Below are 19261 nucleotides of genomic sequence, written 5' to 3'. Positions count from 1 at the left end.
ATAATTATGGAAGCAAGTACACTGAGGCTATTCTGTTGTCATGTTATATAATATAGATCCAAAATTAGGCCAAAGAATCATTATACTGACATCTTTTTTTGTACTAAGAGTTGATCCCAGTTTTTGAAGAATTGCTGCCACTCAAAGCACATTAGCTCACTCTGAACTGAATCTGAAGTTTAACACTGACACACCCTATGTTTTTAATGTACTTCACTAATAAATGTAAAAACTGGTAAGAACAAATCTGCTAGCTACAAGGAAAGCCTGTTCAATTCTCCTACAATCATTATTATTAAAATATATGCATTTAGTCTAAATCAAAGATAATCTACATTCTTCCCCACATTTATACTAAACACAATTTTTACATAAAATATTTGTAAGTATTGGTGGCATGCACAAGCAGCATGTGTTTTTTGTCATACACTCTCACAGTTGGTAAATTAAAATCAAGATAGAGCTATGGGACTCTATATCATTAAGATTATTCAAGGTCTGAAAAACACTTAAAACCATTGTTTCTCCTTACAGTGATTAAGCACAATCTTTCTAAATTAGCTTGTGTAAATGCAATCATATTTTTCATTGAATGCTATTAAAATAAAATCTGTATTCAAAACAATGGTACTTTTAGTGGCAAATCACCTCATTCAAAAAGTTCATGTTATATCATGATTTGTCAAATATCCTAATTTTTGAAAAACTGTAATTAACTAAATGAATACTGCTGTATCAGTATAAAAAGGAAAAGATATTTATGAACCAATATCTTTATGACAGTGGTGAAGCAAAATACTATACCTTTTAGAGATCTCAAGCAGAATTTTGTTTTTTATACAACTCTATTTGTGGTTCTTGATATGTTTTTGGTTAAAAACAAGGGCCTGTCATTTAAGTAGAGCAAAAGGAGGAAAGAGGATGTGATATTTCTCTCATTTAGGAAGTGACAGAGCCAAAGGGGTTTCTGTTGATATGCCTCTGTGTTTGCAAGGAGGCAAGCTGTCAACTCCTGATCATGTCAATCCAGTATTTAGAGCTTAAAAGCCAGTAACCAGAAAAAGAAACTTGAGGTTCACATAAAGTTCAATGAAAGAATATGATTTAGAAAGGAAACAGCAGTCTCAGTATTTACAACCTTGTAAATGCTACCCCAAATGGAAAGAAGAATGGTCTGAATATCTGGACATGGAAAACATTCTAGTAAGAATCTGTGGCCAACAGCCACATGACCTGAGGAAATAATGAACCTTTCTTGGAATCATTTCCACCCAACTATAAGAGTTGATGGTTGAGCCTATAAAAATAAATATTCTTTATAATAATACCATTTTGAAAGACATGATTTAAAAATATATCAAAATGATCAGCTAAAATGGATCATGAACAGTAAAAGTGTATCTTGGTGCCTGGACCAAACACTGGGTGAAAATCATAAAGTCAAGTCCAATAGTTTGCACTCAACTTTGAAGGAGGCAAACTGCAAGAACATGCTCTCTATACACAGAGATCCACTGTATACAAGAAGGGTACTAAAATACATAAATGGCTGAAAGATGCATGAAGAATTGGTAATCGCCATGACTTCCACATCACCATAAGAAAGAGAAGCAGGCCTGGACATGGTGGCTCACTCCATAATCCCAGCACTTTGGGAATCTGAGGTAGAAGGACTACTTGAGGTCAGGAGTTCCAGATCAACCTGGGCAACATGGCAAGACTCTATCACTACAAAAAAATTTTTAAATGAGATGGGCATGGCGGCACATGCCTCTTGTCCCAGTACTTGGAAGGCTGACGTGCAGTGCTGTGGGCTACAGTGAGCTATTATTGTGCCACTGCACTGTAGCCTGGGCAACAAAGCAAGACCCTGTCTCAAAAAAAAAAAAAAAAAAAGAAAAGAAAAAGGAGAAAAAAGGAAAAGAAAAGAAAAAAAAAAAGGGAAGTAATGCAGTATTTCAAGAAAACAAAAGACAAGAGCCAATGGCCTGGCTTCTCAGCAACCTACTATAAACTCCTGGCAGCCTCAAAGAAATCAGTTCCTCCCCACACCAAATACTGGGATTGATGTGCACTACCTCTCAAGTCCTCTTTGAGGGCTAGACTTAGACAGTAAATGGGGCAGTCAAAATGGTCAAATCCTTACTATTGTTCTGTGTTTGATATTAATGTCCTGCAGCCATTTCATTCACAATCAAAAAAATTTACTGTAGTAGTAGCTGCTATCTTCTTCTCATAGACATATTTTAAAGTCTTATTCTCTGCACTTTTACATTTTAATTTCTACAGAGCAAAATAAACCTGAGACATATAAGAAATACAATTTTAAACGTGTTAAAAGGTAAGTAGCTTTTAAAAATCTATCAATTCTTTCACAAAATAATGAGATAAGACTTAGGGTGCTTTGGGTTAGTAGGTTGACTTTTAAAATAAATTCCATTTCAACCCTTGTGTGTTGCTACTAAGAAAAGAAATTCCACAAAACAAAAACAAGATAGGTTATACCTTTCTTAAGCTGGATATTAAGCCTCTTGCCTATTTTTTTGGTGTTATAACCACTGCTTACAGTCGCACTAAATACATTCTGAGGTGCCGAGGCTGGAGCGGATGGTGGTTTTCCCGAGGGGTGTGCGCTATGAGGTAGTCGTGAGTGAGAGTCTATCTGCTCAGGCGGGTGGTTCAGTCGGGGTGCTCTCTGTACCGTGTGAAGCCCTGCACTGTTCACACTCCTGTTGTCAATATACTGGCTGTCAGGGCTAAAACGGCTTGAATAGTAATTGTTCTTCTCACTTTGAGATAGTTGTTCATACTGTTCTTTATTTGCTGCAGGAACCACATGGAACCAAATGATGGGTGTACGCATGGCTTGGCGAAACATATGTTGTGCTCTGGGTTTGAGAAAGAATAGAAAATTAGCAAATTAAGACTGGCAGACTAGAAGATATTATGAGCTTAATTAAGTATACTAATTAAGCAATAAGAACTGACAGGTTGTTGAAATTGAAAAGCAAAATTCTAATAACCCATTTATCAATCAAGTTTGTAGCTCTGATCTACGAATAGCTGTTTCTTCAAATATAAATTTCTCTTTCTCTCAATAAAAATAAAAAAATTATCTACAACTACAGAAAAAATTCTGTTCTCTCAATTGTAAATCATTAAACATGTTTTAAGTACAAGAGAGGTATTATAATTTCAATAATAGAAACCAAATGGAACCTTCTCTTTACAACATTGTCTAATACAACTTGTAGACATTACAAAATATTTCCATTTAAGTTTTCAAAGAAAGAGCTTTATAATTATATACAGAATCTTGGATTGGGTTAGATGTGTATTTAAAATTTTTTAAATACACACACGCACACTTAGAAGGCTATAGAAAGTAACTATTAATTATCTATTAAGTTGGTATATGCAAAAATCTCAAGAACAGCAATCCAGGCTCAATAATTCAAAATGCTGACAGCTGTGGGTCACAGTGCAACCATATGACCAGCCTGGGAAGCAGCTCTTTCTCATGCTGGTTCCCTGGTCAGGACCCCAAGTTCTTAAGAGTTCTGTTTGCTCCTGCCTTGTTTTATTTTATTTTATTTTTTATTTTTTTTGAGACAGGGTCTTGCTCTGTCGCCCAGGCTGGAGTGCAGTGGCCGGATCTCGGCTCACTGCAAGCTTCGCCTCCCGGGTTTACGCCATTCTCCTGCCTCAGCCTCCCGAGTAGCTGGGACTACAGGCGCCCGCCACCTCGCCCGGCTAGTTTTTTTTTTTTTGTATTTTTTTAGTAGAGACGGGGTTTCACCGTGTTAGCCAGGATGGTCTCGATCTCCTGACCTCGTGATCCGCCCGTCTCGGCCTCCCAAAGTGCTGGGATTACAGGCTTGAGCCACTGCACCCGGCCTCCTGACTTGTTTTATAAGAACTGGCCAACTTTTATGTTTTTCATTGACTAAGGGCCTGAATCAAGATAAAGTATATCTGAATACAACCCAATATTGAGGTGCAAACGAGCTTTATCTGCCTGTTTGTATCTAGAGAAATTGTGTGCAGCAAAGGTGGATGGGTGAATTAAAATATGATAGAAGTGGGCACACTGTCAATTTTCCAAAAGGGGAGGAACCAGCAAAACTGTAAAGCTGAAACGGGGGCTATGCTACTTAAGAAGAGCTATATCCATCAGAGGACATTTTGAAATATAGTCTAATGGTATTAATTACTTTGAGTATGATTAAATTTTTAAAAGCTAATGGCAGAAAATATTCCTGTCTAGTATACAGACTGAGATCACAGATATGTTGTTTGAAGCATTTCAACTGACTGCACTCTGTCGTGCCTAATGCAAGTAAGAAGAGAAATGCAGCGAGCACACACTTACTGTTCAAATCTTCTATTTCGAAGGTCGCCATCATTAATCCTGACAATGCAATCATTCTCATGAAAAAGATTTTCATGTTCAGCTTTACCACCTTTCTCCAATCGTTTTACTAATAACCCCAGGGTTCTGGAACATTAAGAATGCAAATGATTACACATGTAATATCTCCACCATGCACACTGCCCTACCACTTTAATGCTGATATTATATTTACAAAGACTTCCTTACAAAGAAGCATATCAAAATCACTATTCATACATTTTTAAATAACAGACAAAAATCACAACAGTTTAAATGATATGTAAAAACGCATCCCTTCCATAAATGTGAAAAATCATTTTCTGGCTGGTCAGTATTATGTTTCGAGAACAAGCTATAACACTCTCTCTGTTTACAAATGCCCCAAACAGAGCCTGCCTAATGGTTGAGTGGGTATTGCAGTGTGGAGCATGGATAAGCATGTATTTTTGAATGACTTGGGCAATTTTCTGTCTTAAGCCAGCTGGTATGCTAGCTTAAAAAACGACTGCAACCCCCATCTTTCTGTGAAAGTAAAGGTAATGAGGAAAAGCTAACCTCATTGCACTGCAGGTTTGAGAATGATAATAGGAAAGATTTCAGAAATAAAAGAGTTTCCGTGCTTTGCATTTGAATTTGATAGTGCTTAGTATTGTGAATTTCAAAACCTGTTAGGTCTCCTAAAAGTTAGTCATTTATTGTCAATATTCCCATTTGGAAAAACAAATGACCAAACAGAAAAATCGCAGTGAGAGGTTCAAATAATGCCAATCGCCATTCATCTCTTTCATATATGTACTCACTCAGGTTGAATTTTTAGAAAATTTTTAGAAAAAAAATACATATAAACTGTCTTTAATGGAAATTAGCAGTTAATTAGCACTGATCATTTATTTAAATTTATAAAGGTATCTTGGATACATGTATTTATGATAACTTAAGATAGTGTAACTTATAAATACTTTCACTTTAATTTTTTTGAGACAGGATCTTGGTCTGTCACCCAGGCTGGAGGTATACTGGGCTCAATCACAGCTCCCTGCAAGCTCAAACCCCTGGGCTCAAGCAGTCCTCCTGCCTCAGCCTCCTGAGTAGCTGGGATTAGAGGTGTATGCCATGACCCCTGGCTAGTTTGTTTGTTTGTTTGTTTGTCTTGTAGAATTGGGTTCTTACTATGTAAACCAGGCTGGTCTCGAACTCCTGGACTTGACCTCCCAAAAGTATTGGGATTACAGGCTTGAGCCACTGTGCCCAGCTGAAATCTGCTCTTTAATTCTACAAGTAACATCAATAATTTTTTTCAGATAAGTAGATGAACAGATTTATATTTGTCTCATAATTTTTCTGTTTTAAACCTATGTGTTTTTTTTCTGGTAATCATCTAGACTAGTAATCCAAAGTAAAAAAGCATATCATGCTTCATTTCTTGAATGGTTGTCTTTCTAAATAAGTCCTCATCAATGGCCAAATGCATCAGTAATCCTAACAAACAGTACAAATTCTACAAATCATAAATACACCACGTAGGTAGAGAAAATATAATGGAAATTTATTAACTGAGGCTTTAGCAACCAACATTGTTATAAGTCATGAAAATCTCAGATTCCTTTTACTCAGTACCAGAGACCTGATGGGGGGCTGGGAGTTAGAGAGAGGAAGAAGATTGCAGAAGAGAAAGAACTTCACCCCGACAGACACAGCAAGAGATCAGGGAAGCAAGGGAACAGACTGAATTAAGGTGAAGTTAGTAGCCTGCTGATTTCTAAGTACTTAACCACACTATTAGAATCATTCTCTCAAAAAGAACAGATTAATTTAAAAGGGAAGTGGTACAATCTGCAAAATTATCTCATTTACTCCACTAGGTGAAAATGATTACAAAGGAATGGGAATGAACTATCAAAAGAAAAAAAAAATCACAAGAAAATTGAACAGATAACAGCTACACTGAAAATGAAAAGAACCTCTAAAGGAAATCAAAAGTAGTAAGAGGAGACACTTTCCTGAAAAATGTGTGCTCGCAAGCAGATATATTTCCATAGTCCCCATTTTCAACTTAAAGCTATATCAAACAATATAATTAAAAACAAATTTTAGGGATATATTTTGTAAACTCAACTAGAAATCAGAATTTGTTCTAAAGTAATAAAAAACCAACTGCCTATGGTATGGCTGCTTCCACAGTTTTATTAGAGAAAAGAATCAAAGCAAATGAAGTTCTAAACATTTTGGCATGTCAGTGTGCTGGCAGAGAGAAGAGTGTTCCTTCTTGGTAGCTAATGCCAGAATTCCTTATTGGGGCAAATATGTTCCATCCTAAGAAACCACTTTGCAAAAAATAAAAAAGGTAGGTGTCAGGAAAGGAGGAATTGGAGTAAGCTCTGTTTGGGGAGTTGTTCTGGGAGCAGAACAACCCCAGATTGGTTATGCTAGGAGAAAAGATGTAAGAAAAAAGACTTGGGCATTTATTAGTGGGGTAGCGCAGATTTAAGAAGAAATGACTACAGGGTTTAGGGTTATGTGAAACAGAACCTCCTCTACCTTCCTTATGAATCTAAGGTAAACCCTACTTGGCTCTATGCTTTTAAAGCAAATGGACTTTTCCTGATGGATCTGAAACAGCCCCAAATCTATTCCTCTTCTAGTTTCCTATATTTTCTTCAAAATTTGAAAAGAAGAAAACACTACATCCGCTGCATACAAATTTCACTTCTGAATAATTTTCCTAATACAAAAGTATGTTACACACATATTTCTTTCAAGACTTCGTTTTTGAACTGTTTCTTTAAAAAAAAAAGACAAGCAAGGGTACAGTAGCACAAAGCGAGCCATTGAAATGCTGCATCTTTGTACATGATTTTGGAGCACAATTAGAAATTTAACTACTTAGATTATATTAAGGAGGATTGCAGCACTACATTTTTACAAGGTTCATTAGCCTAATTATACACTTAATTAAAACAAACGCAGTCACACATGTTAACATTTTCAATTCTAACTATAAATTACAACCAATGATAAAACTGAAAATAAGTAACAAATGTTTTATTGACATCCAAATTGGCTGAGTAAGTCTGAGTTTTGCGTTGATAATGTAAACTACCACAACTGCCACCCAGCTGTATGGAAATGATTATAATTCATCTTAATAAAGGCTGACACAGTATAAACATCACAACGGTAGGGAAGGCAGAATATAAGTGGGCAGAGTAGGGTCTCATCAACAAGAACAGCTCAGCTCCCTGAATACAGCCCATGGGGGGCCAGCAACTACCTACATGAGCACAGAAAGTACTACCACTGAAAGCATGAAAGTCAAAAGGGGAAAGTTTAAAGGAATGCCAAGTTAAAACTTTAAATCTTAATTTTTTTTAGAAAAACTTCAACGAACGAGATAAATCAGGCCAAAAAGGTAAATAAACACAGAGAATTCCTTTAGATTAGAGCAGAAATCACAGATGTCATATTGCTATGTTTAAAGAACATGATTCATGTAAGTGTAAACTGCAACTTTTCTAAAACCAATGCATATGTTATAGTTCTTCATTATAACAAACGAGTCTGCAGCTGAGAATGCACAATTGAAAACTTTCAGACAAAATACTATTGATTCAGCAAATAAAGTTAAATTGCGTTTTTTTCAAAAGTAATTAAATTAAAATTGACTCAAAGTTCAAGAGCATATTTATTCTCAGCTAGTCCCATGAAGTTCAAATTGACTGTAATTCTTCATTAGCATATGTACCCAATTAACTAAACAAATGTGTATTGGGATTCTCAATTTTATGATATAATAGTAAATTTTCTCCCAGATTCATGATATAAGAAAATGATCACTTTCTCTGATTGGGTAGACTAATCACTACCTACCTAGACAACCAGAATACCAAACACCACTGGAGGGAATTTCAAGGCACATAACAAAAGATAAACTGAGTTTAAAATCTCTTCTAATGATTTGATCATTCTTTTTTTTTTTTTTTTTTGAGATGGAGTCTCGCTCTGTCGCCCAGGCTGGAGTGCAGTGGCCGGATCTCAGCTCACTGCAAGCTCCGCCTCCCGGGTTTACACCATTCTCCTGCCTTAGCCTCCCGAGTAGCTGGGACTACAGGCGCCCGCAACCTCGCCCGGCTAGTTTTTTGTATTTTTTTTAGTAGAGACAGGGTTTCACCGTGTTAGCCAGGATGGTCTCCATCTCCTGACCTCGTGATCCGCCCGTCTCAGCCTCCCAAAGTGCTGGGATTACAGGCTTGAGCCACCGCGCCCGGCCAGATTTGATCATTCTTATTAGCTGCCACTGCCAAGGACCTTGCTAAATGATTTACATATATTTTCTTATGTAAACCATACAAAAGTCGTGATTCCTATCCTTCATAGGTAAGGAGTAGGGCTAAGTGAGGCTAACTTGCCCAAGGCCACACTACGTAAAAAATACTGAGCGAGGTATCCTTATCCAGTCCTGACAATCCCCCTGCCAATAAAACGAGGACAACATAAGGTCAAGTCAGTCACTGACTGACACAGAGAGGTAATACAAAATTCCCAACTTCAAATCTAGGGGAAATTTTGTGTTTTCAATACATAATAGAGCAAAAAATGATAAAGTATATCTTAGATGAACAAAAGGGTATAACAAACAATGTAATTATAATCCTGTAAATCTTAGTTGAGGGGACAGTGAAGCTCAGATTCTGCTGAATTAAATGGATGAGTACGATATACTTCAAGACCACCCAAAGATGTTTGCCTACTAGTCTTATAAACAGAGAAATATCAGTTTATATTTGAGGGAGAAATTACTCAAGACATGAATGCAGGATGTAAAAAACAAACTTTTATATTTCAGTGATTTCCTGGATGTAGATTAATTACAAAATACAATCTGCATATAGATGATTTTAATCACCTTCTAATTAATCTATATTCAGGTTTAAATAGAATGCAAATACTTATGAAATACATATTTTTCAACAGGGTCACTTTTATTTCAACTCAAAAAGAAATGAAAATCCTGTACACTCTTGTCCCCCAAAGATATGAATAGAAAACAGAGGTGAAGGAGTTTTAGAAATGAAAAATACTAGAATGTAAAACCATCATGGCAGCCATTTTTATTTGTTTGGTTCCCTAGGGCAAGGGCTGACAACTGCAGCCTATGAGTCCATTCAGCCAGCAATCTGTTTTTGTAAATGAAGCTTTGCTTATATCTTGTCAATGGTTGATTTCATGCTACAACGGCAGATTTTCAGGGCCATGATGCTAAAATACTGATTATCTGACCCTTTACAGAAAGTCTGCCAACTTTTGATCTAAGGTATCAAAGGTACCAAAAATGCTAACTGATAGATACTAGATCTAAAATAAATAAATAAATAGAAGTTTATATAAACACCAACATACAATTACTATTTTCACAAGGAAAAGTAATGTGAAACAAATTTAAGTGCCACAAACTTAAGAATAAAGGTAGATGTAAATAAGTGAGAAATGTCCACTATAGAAAAGATCCGGGCCAGGCAAAGTGGCTTATGCCCATAATCCATGCACTTTGGGAGGACAAAGCTGGCAGATCACTTGAGCCGAAGAGTTTGAGACCAGACTGGGCAACACAGGGAAACCCCATGTCTACAAAAAAATATAAAAAATTAGCTGGGCATGGAGGCACTTGCCTGTAGTCCCAACTGCCTGGGAGGCTGAGGTGGAAAATTCACCTAAGCCCGGCAGGTTAAGGCTGCAGTGAGTCACCACTCTCCAGCAACAGAGTGAGACCCTGTCTCAAAAGGAAAAAAAAGATGCAGAGAAGAAAACTTTAGGCCGGGTGCAGTCACTCACACCTGTAATCCCAGTACTGTGGGAAGCCAGGGTAGCAGGATCACTTGAGGCCAGGTGTTTCAAACCAGCCTAGGCAACAAAGCAAGACCCAGTTTCTACTTCATTAATTAATTTAAAATGTTTTAGCCACAATTATTTTCCATAGGGGAAAAGATTTAGAGTATTTAAGTTAGACTATGAAGCCCAAGTAAGAACACTAGTAATTTTTTTTTTTTTTTAGACAGAGTCTCACTCTGTCACCCAGGCAAGAATGCAGTGGCGCGATCTCGGCTCACTGCAACCTCCGCCTCCTGGGTTCAAGCGATTCTCCTGCCTCAGCCTTCTGAGTGGCTGGGATTATAGGTGCGCATCACCACGCCCAGCTAATTTTTGTATTTTTAGTAGAGACGGGGCTTCACCATGTTGGCCAGGATGGACTCGATCTCTTGACTTCGTGATCCACCCGCCTCAGCCTCCCGAAGTGCTGGGATTACAGTTGTGAACCACCACACCTGGCCCATCCCTCAGCCTCTAGAGTAGGTGGGACTACAGGCACCCATCACCACATCTGGCTAGTGTTTGTATTTTTAGTATACATAGGGTGGTTTTACCACGTTGGCCGGCTGGTCTTGCAATCCTGACCTCAGGTGATCCGCCCACCTTGGCCTCCCAAAGGTCTGGGATTACAGGCATTAGCCATCATGCCCGGCCTTATTTTATTTTTGTTTGTTTAAGACAGGCTCTCACTTTGCCATGCAATATGGAGTACAGAGGCATGATCATGGCTCACTGCAGCCTCAAACTCCCAGATTCAAGTGACTCTCCCACCTACACCTAAGCCTCCCAATTGCTGAGACCATTGGTGTGTGCCACCACACTCGGCTAACTTTTGTATTCTTTGTGAAGACAAAGTTTTGCCATGTTGCCAAGACTGGACTTGAACTCCTGGCTTCAAGTGATCCTTCCACTTCAGCTTCCAAAAGTACTGGGATTACATGCATGAGCCATCATGTCCAGCCTCAAACACAAAATCTTATCATTTCACAGGTCCAGTCCCTATTTTAGCATACAATTTTATATGTTGCTTTTTATATACTTAACATTATATCATAATCAAATTTATATTTCATGAGAAAGTGTCAGAAATACTTCTTAACCACCATCCAGGCCAGGAAGTATCATTACCGTTTATTTGTTAATATAGTAACACCATATCTAATATGGATAGTCAAGGGTTCATTTGCTCCTGCACTGATTACGCTTTACTAAGCAACACCTATGGTCCTGTAGACCAATACTTACAACCAGGTTCTAGAAATACTAAAAAAAAAAAAAAAAAGCAAGGTTCTTCTGCCAAAGGTAATCACAATTATTTGGCATAACCTGCCTGAAAATAGTGGCATTTGTGGTTTAAATAAAGAGATTATGTTTCCTATTTGTTTTTGAGACAGAGTCTCACTTTGTCACCTAGGCTGGAGTGCCGTGGCATTACCTCAGCTCACTGCAACCTCAATCTCCTGGGTTCAAGTGATTCTCGTGCCTCAGCCTCCCATGTAGCTGGGATTACAGGCACCTGCCACAATGCCCGGCTAACTTTTGTATTTTTCGTAGAGACAGGGTTTCATCATATTGACCAGGTTGTTCTTGAACTCTTGACGTGAAGTGCTCCACCCACCTAGACCTCCCAAAGTGTTGGGATTACAGGCATGAGCCACCGCGCCCAGTCGATGTTTCCCATTTAAATCAAGAGGAAATGAAATGATATGGGTGAAATAAAATTGATTCCAAAGTAATGAAACATTTCAGGTAAATGTTTGTCTACTAAGAAAATAATTTAAAAAAAGGAATCACCGAAGTAATGACACTGTGAATGAATAGTTCTAGATAAAGATCAGTTAATTTTATTTTTGAATAACATACAAGAAAATAACTCAAGAGAAACATCATCAAGGGGAAGATAATATTGTCTCTCTACCTATTTGTCTCCATTTCTAAATATCAGCAGGTAGTCAACTAAGGCAGGGGTTGGGGGATGAGCTAATTGTCATTAATGCCCCTGACTGAAAAACAACATTCAACCTAGTCTAGAAAATAGTTTTGAAAGTAGGCAGTGCAAGATTCTTATTTTAAAAAACTTGAGCCAGGCATGGTGGCTCACGCCTGTAATCCCAGCACTTTGGGAGGCTGAGGCGGGCAGATCACTTGAGATCAAGTGTTCCAGACCAACCTGGCCAATGTGGTGAAATCCAGTCTCTGCTAAAAATTCAAAAACTAGCCAGGCATGGTAGCACACACCTCTAGTCCCACCTTCTAGGAAGGCTGATGCAAGAGAATTGCTTGAACCCAGGAAGCAGAGGTTGCAGTGAGCCAGGATCTCCAACCTATGCGACAGAGTGAGACTCCACCTCAAAAAAACAAAAAACAAACAAAAAAATCGAACAACAACAAAAATTTCATCAGACATCAGGACATAATAAGATCTAAATGGCTGTAAAAATCTCGCTAACATTAACTTCACAAGCTTACATTACTATTTTCCTTAATGACATTTGATATTTGAGGTGGTCTGGGTTGTGTTCCTTCTCTTCAAAATATACAATTGGGATTCTGCATTATTCCTTGGACTCTTTGAATTTGAAAATCTAAATGAGAAAGCAATAGTGACATGTATTTGTCACTTTTATAAAAGTAAGTATTCAGTAAGTGTTATTCAATTAGTTATCCTCCAAAATTGAGACCGCCCAAGAATGACTGGAATTTTGTATAAGAGAAGTTATCTTGGAAATTTCTACTTACATATCATGAATACATATTATTGTATTCCTACTAGATATATCTGAAATTTCTTAATTTCACTTAATTTCTTCCTTTCTGCTATACTACATTGCTTAATTTACTCTTCCACAAGCCACCACGGAGTTGACACAGCTACCTTTACAAGCTATCATCACATTTAAAATTATCTTCCACAACAAGCCACTTTCAGTTACCTAATTCAGACCATTCTTCCCCCATCAGTTCACAGAGCACCTATTATAGAACTATATCAACATTTATCACATAATTATAATTGTGTGATTTCTTGGCTATGACTCCATCTAGGCTGCAAATCTCTGGAGGAAGAACATATTCCATTCATCTTCGTTTCCTAGCACCTAACACAGGGATTGTCACAAGAGAAATGCTTGGAAAGGTTTCTTATGAAATAACAGGAATCCATTTCTGAGCATTTCTGAGAATGAGGAAGGTGGGTATCTCTGGGCTCTCGTAGATTTGTATCTGTCAATCTGAGCAGACCACCTACTTTTTCTCTCCCATTGTTAATCCAACTGTGAGGAACCATGACTATCATTTCCACAAGGAAGCTTAACTATGTAACACAGGTGTTGGAGAATCACAAACTATTTCTGTTCTGTTTCCATATGAAAATTGGTGATGCCTAAAAAGAGATTATAACCAATCTGTTTTTCTTAAATCTCTCTGTCTCTTTGAAAATCTCTGTGCACGACTTTCTTCATTAAGTGCCAAACTAACAGGGCTTAAAAATGACTCAGCTATAAAAGAACTTCTAGTTCTGCAAAGACATACTTGTTTTCTTGAATCTGTTTGGTGTATCAAAATTAAATGCCATGGTAACCAGAAACTGTGGTGGATTTTGTGAAATGCCTTCCTTTGCCTTAATCTAGATAGTAAGTTTATTTTTCCATCTTACTCTCCTTTTGCTTTAGGCTTTTCATCTGTTCACTTTACCCTGATATCCTTTCACGGTGAGGTAGAAAATACGCAATAAATGACAGAAAATATAATAACATGTAATTGCAATGCTGGCTCAAAGCTGGTACAAACACAATTAAATCTCATTTGTGATGAGTTAAGTTTCACAGGCATTTTAAAGCATATGCATATGGGAAGCTATAATCCATGCATTTTACCTTATCTTTTTTTTCCTACTCAGGAAAGACATGAAAACAAAATTTAACTTTTGAGGTAATTTAGAACTCGATTTCTTACACGAAATAAAGGCAAGTCCATGTTGAAAATAATATTGTTTAACTATAAGTTATTTGAAGAAACGTTAATGCTTCTCCAAAGTTTAAAAAAAAAAAGAATTTTAAAGAGAATTTAAAAAGTAAAAGCAGCTACAACTATGAATATAACACCACTCGAAAATTCAAGGTGAATTTTATACCTTGTTATGTAACACTACCATTCAAGCCTCATTCATATTCCAGCAGAGTTCTAAGTCAAGTTTCAGTTTTAGAATACTGGATGAACCATGAGAGATGAAATCTGAACTCACCACAGTTACTTACATGTAACAAGAAGGTACCACCATTGCTCAAATACTCATTTTTAAAAATAAAATGCATGGTTTAATCCCACACATCTATCTTTTACAACACCCTAGATGCCTGTAATTACTTGACAACAGTTTAAACTAAGTTCTACGGTCTCAGTCACTGCTGTAAGTCTACCCTCCACCTTCCCCACTTTTTCTCACCATGTAAAGAAAGTTAAAATAAAAAGAAAAAAAAAAGGTGATAACAATACAAGAAATAAGTTAAAAATTAAAAAGCCAAAACAGTTCACAAATATATTTTCCCAGGTAATCATTAGAGAGTAAGTAAGAGAAGACGCAATTAAATTAAACAAGTTAAACATGCACAAGTTCAGACTCATGGGGAGGGATGCGGTGCACCTCACTTGTCTATGACAGAGGTCTGCCAAGCCTTTGTTGGAAAATCAACTCATACTATCTGAATACATTAAAACCAAAAATATCACAACAGTTCTATCACACACAAAAAGGAACAGAATCAAGGAAACGGATATAACATTTGAAGTTTTTAAGGATGCATGTTCTGTAAAGTAATGAAGTTGAGATTAGCAAACAGTACAACATTTTTAGACTCTGAATGCTCAGAAATCTATGGCTTGCCTGATTTTTTAAAATTTCATATTAAAGGTTTTTAACAATAAAAAACTGATAAAAATGAAGAACTAAATAAACACAAATTTAAAGCTTAAATCAAATTTAAGTCACCCAGATAATTTTTATTGCATTAAGCTTTCCCAAAAAAACTGCTTTTATGCTCTCCTTAACATTGCAAATCCATCTGGAGTTCTGACTTGAAAGAGTCCATCATCAATTTACAGCAAGGTAAAATGTTTGCTTGAGTGTGATGAACAATAAATTTATTAGGATAATTCAAATGCCATTTCTTCATGTTCCTGCAAAACCTCTCTTCATCGGGCTAAGTGCTTTCTGTGATTATGACATATATATAGGAATGAAGGAGCAGTTGCTTCCAAATGAGAATGTTTCCTATCAAGCATATGCTAAGTCAACACCACTCTCCATCTAAGCATAAATGAAGATAAAACACTCTACATTATGATTCAATTAAAAACCTCCAAGATACGTTACCTGCCGCCTCGAGCACTGAAAGGCACTACATGGATTCCCAGAGGCCCTCCATCGTTGGGGACTTCTACGAGCTTTACCATATCACTGTGAGACAATGATGAATGAGGGAGCATGAACGTGTACTGTAAACAAACCAAAACCAAAAAGCAAAACGAAAAACTGCAACAACACAGACACACAATAAACAACGAAAGAGAACAGAACAAAAATCCCACCAAGCGCACAGGCATATATATACATATTCTGGAATATAAGCATGGTGATGAAGGCAACATTAAACACTACATACCTGAACACTAGTCTGATGGCATGGAGGGAGAGCAATCATCAGAGGTAACTACATTAAAATGACACAGAACATTTCTCTTGGATCGACCCTATTCTTCTGTGTAATACAAGTTTATGTGTTTCAAGTCAAATCTTTAGACTTACACTGAAATTCTTCCATCCCAACACCTATGTCAAGGACTCTAAAGATTAAGTGAATAAAGATGTTGCAGCTACAGAACACTTTCTAATTTACAAAGTGCTCTTTTATATGTCACATCATTAATCCTTCCAATAATCCAATGAGATCCAAGTTTTCACTACTGTAAGTGACAGTCCAAGGGAGATCACCATTGTCCTTACTACTCACTACTTCATGACAAGTCAAAGTCACTATTTCCTAAACTGCTATAAGACAGCTGCAAGTGCAGCTTATAAAACCTTTCTCAAAGCCAATAGGCATCTACTACAAATCAAATAATTTTCATAAAATGGCTCATCATCAATTTTCTTTTTAGAAAGGGAGTCTTGCTATGTTGCTCAGGCTGGCCTAGAACTCTTGGGCTCAAGCAACCTTCTCACCTCAGTATTCTGAGTAGCTGGGACTACAGTTATGAAGCTATTTATATGATATGACATAACATGAAGTTACTTCTATTACAAAACTATTCTGTGGAAGGAACATAACCTTACATACCATATGGATTTGTCAAGTCTCTTCCATGAATCTTTACTATTAATACAATAAAGCCTGAGTTTAATGAAAATTGGTAGAGACAATGTAATTTTCTAAACTATTTAAACGAGATTCTGCTTTCTTTGTAGATTTTTTCGTATATACATATTACATCAGAGGTCTAAGCAGTATTTACCTAACAACCAATATTTGGAAATAGTACTTCAATTAAATATCTATTTCAAGCCAGCTGGAAAACAATCAATTATTATCAATGAATTTCACAAAGATCACAATATAGATTTTATGTGATGGAAAATGCCAATTTTTCAATTATGTTTCTAATATAAAAACCTGAGGTTATCCTATATACTATGAATGTCCCACATAAAGACAGGAATATCAAATCAAAATTAAAAACATGTGCACAGATTTAATCACATGTACTAATTAAGACAACAAAAAAATTCTTCCATACTGCCAAATGGTTAAATGGATTTTTTATTACTTTTATTTTTTTTACCAAATTTCATAAAATTCTATTTTGGATACTGATTATCCCATTTGAACACCTATCTAATCATTGGTTTGTAAGCTAAGAATAGTATAACTTCAATAAACTGATTTTATCCCACATTCTAAAGAGAACTATGGCATGGCAAGTACTTTACTAAATGTAAATCCTCAGTTTGCTGACTGCCATACATTCAAACAGCATCTGATTCTAGTGCCTGCTTAATCTCACTTCTCTTGGAAGACCAAGAGAAGACAGAATTAAGTACATAAATGTCAATGTCTATATCCCCAACTTTTACCCAAAGTCAAAGAAAAAAATCCAAAATGACTGTCCTCCCTGCTCTAAGCTACCAAGGAAAGAAGTCCTAAGAATGCCTACCATTTACATATGTCAATACGTAAAATAATCAGAACATTGTGGAACAAATAGGAGATTTTTCGTTGTCCTTTTATATTCAAAATTGTTTTCAAGGTCCCTAATCTAGGACCTCCAATTTTTCATTAAATATCTAGAGAGATTCTATTTCTTCAAACTACAATAAATACATATATATACACATACACTATAACAATTAATGCTAACATGATCTAACTAGTTTTTCAAGTATGTCTGCAAATTTTTTTAATTTAGCAAAGTGAAGAACAAACACATGATCAAAATATTGACACAGAAAGCAATCTGAAAAGAGTTATGGTGTTTACAGTGTTGTTAACATGACAAACATCTTCAATCAAATACTATTTTATATTATAATTTAATAGTATTTGCCAGGGCATGAAACTCAGGACAGGTAGACATGAACTTCCATGCTATACTGCTTACACTACATAATTAACTCAAGAGATAAAAGATGTTCTTTATAAAAACAAATCAATGCACGGCATGTTTTTAACTAAGCACAAACATTCCTCATGCCATATGCTTTCAGAATACTTGCTGCAATTAATGACACTACATGTACATTGCAAATTTAGTTGAAACCATCAGTAACTTACTCCAGAGAAAAGTTGGGTATATTCTCCAAACCCGTGTCAGCATGTCCAACAGGTTCAACACGACTGTTATCCTCTTCTGTCCCATCCTCATCCTAGAGGCAGCCAATACAAAGAACAGTACAATCTGTGTTAGGTTTCTTGCTGTAATGTGAAAGGAAACTGGATAAAACGGGAATCTAATAGGCAGAATGATTATGGTAACTGTTTCCTCGAAGAAGGATGACCTTTAATGACAGGATGAGTATGTGTTGTAAAGAGCTAAAACTGAAAACAAGAGTCTCATGAGATAGTGTATCCCAGAAAGTGAATAAGATATACTACTGGGATAAGGAAAGAAAACAAACATACAAAGAAAAAAACTTATCTTTATGCTAATTTTATTATCTGGTCATTTTTCACTGCTTTTCATGTATATTTTAGGAAGTTATTATATATTACTCCATTGTTACAATACATTGATAAACAAATATACATGACATTGGAAATGCATGTTTGAAAACAGCTTCCTACTCAAAACGGTTAAAACAATTACAAACCATAACCATTACCAAAAGCTTCAAAGTCATATTTCTCAGTTCTTGATTCCTACTAACATAGCTCGTCAAAAGGAGCATGCAGTGGCATAGTTCCAGACTTTACAGCCTTCATCCCATACAATTTCACATAAAATTATCCGAAGCCAATCGACTGATTATTTAGAGGTGTCTGTAAAGGCAGTAAGGTCTTAGCCATAATGGACCACTTTTGTTTACTTCTGTGCATGAAGGACCAAACAAAAGGACAAGCAAAAAGAACAAAGTACTCAGCCCTCATCCTCCTAATATTTTGTACAAATTGTTCCAATGTGTTGCAGAAATCCAATAAGTTTGCTGGTGTTTATATATGTCAGTTTATTGAAGTTATACTATTCTTAGCTTACAAACTAATGATTAGATAGATGTTCAGATGAGATAATCCGTACTCAAAAAGGTGCCTGTGGAATAAATGTGGTAGGTCACAAAAATAAATGAAAAGCCACCCAAGAATATACCTTTGTTTATAATCTCGGCCACTGTCTTTTCATTAAAGAGTTCACTATTATTAAAAGTTGGCTTTTCAAAATCATTTGAATAATGATAAAGATACCTAACTGAGATCAATGGACTTACTAGCCAGATTAGAACAGTTAAGAGATCCT

General features: G+C 36.4%; 1 protein-coding gene across 32 annotated transcripts in view; it reads right to left on the bottom strand.

The window, feature by feature from the left end:
* The window catches only part of PARD3 (par-3 family cell polarity regulator), a 711028-nt gene that overhangs the window by 269362 nt on the left and 422405 nt on the right, over nt 1-19261 (bottom strand). For 31 of the 32 annotated variants that reach the window (XM_003903538.4, XM_021943977.2, XM_003903542.4 and 28 more), the window contains 4 exons: nt 18085-18176; nt 15630-15713; nt 4373-4498; nt 2506-2888 (listed from right to left, as the gene is read on the bottom strand). In XM_003903538.4, coding sequence (XP_003903587.2) covers nt 2506-2888; nt 4373-4498; nt 15630-15713; nt 18085-18176 — 685 coding nt within the window. The remainder of the gene's footprint in view (nt 1-2505; nt 2889-4372; nt 4499-15629; nt 15714-18084; nt 18177-19261) is intronic. The other variant, XM_021943969.2, reaches the window with a different exon arrangement.

This window comes from Papio anubis, chromosome 11 (genome assembly GCF_008728515.1).
Source record: "Papio anubis isolate 15944 chromosome 11, Panubis1.0, whole genome shotgun sequence".
Taxonomy (NCBI): Eukaryota; Metazoa; Chordata; class Mammalia; order Primates; family Cercopithecidae; genus Papio; species Papio anubis.
The sequence above is the reverse complement of the archived record's forward strand: the minus strand, read 5'-3'. Positions and strand labels throughout refer to the sequence as shown.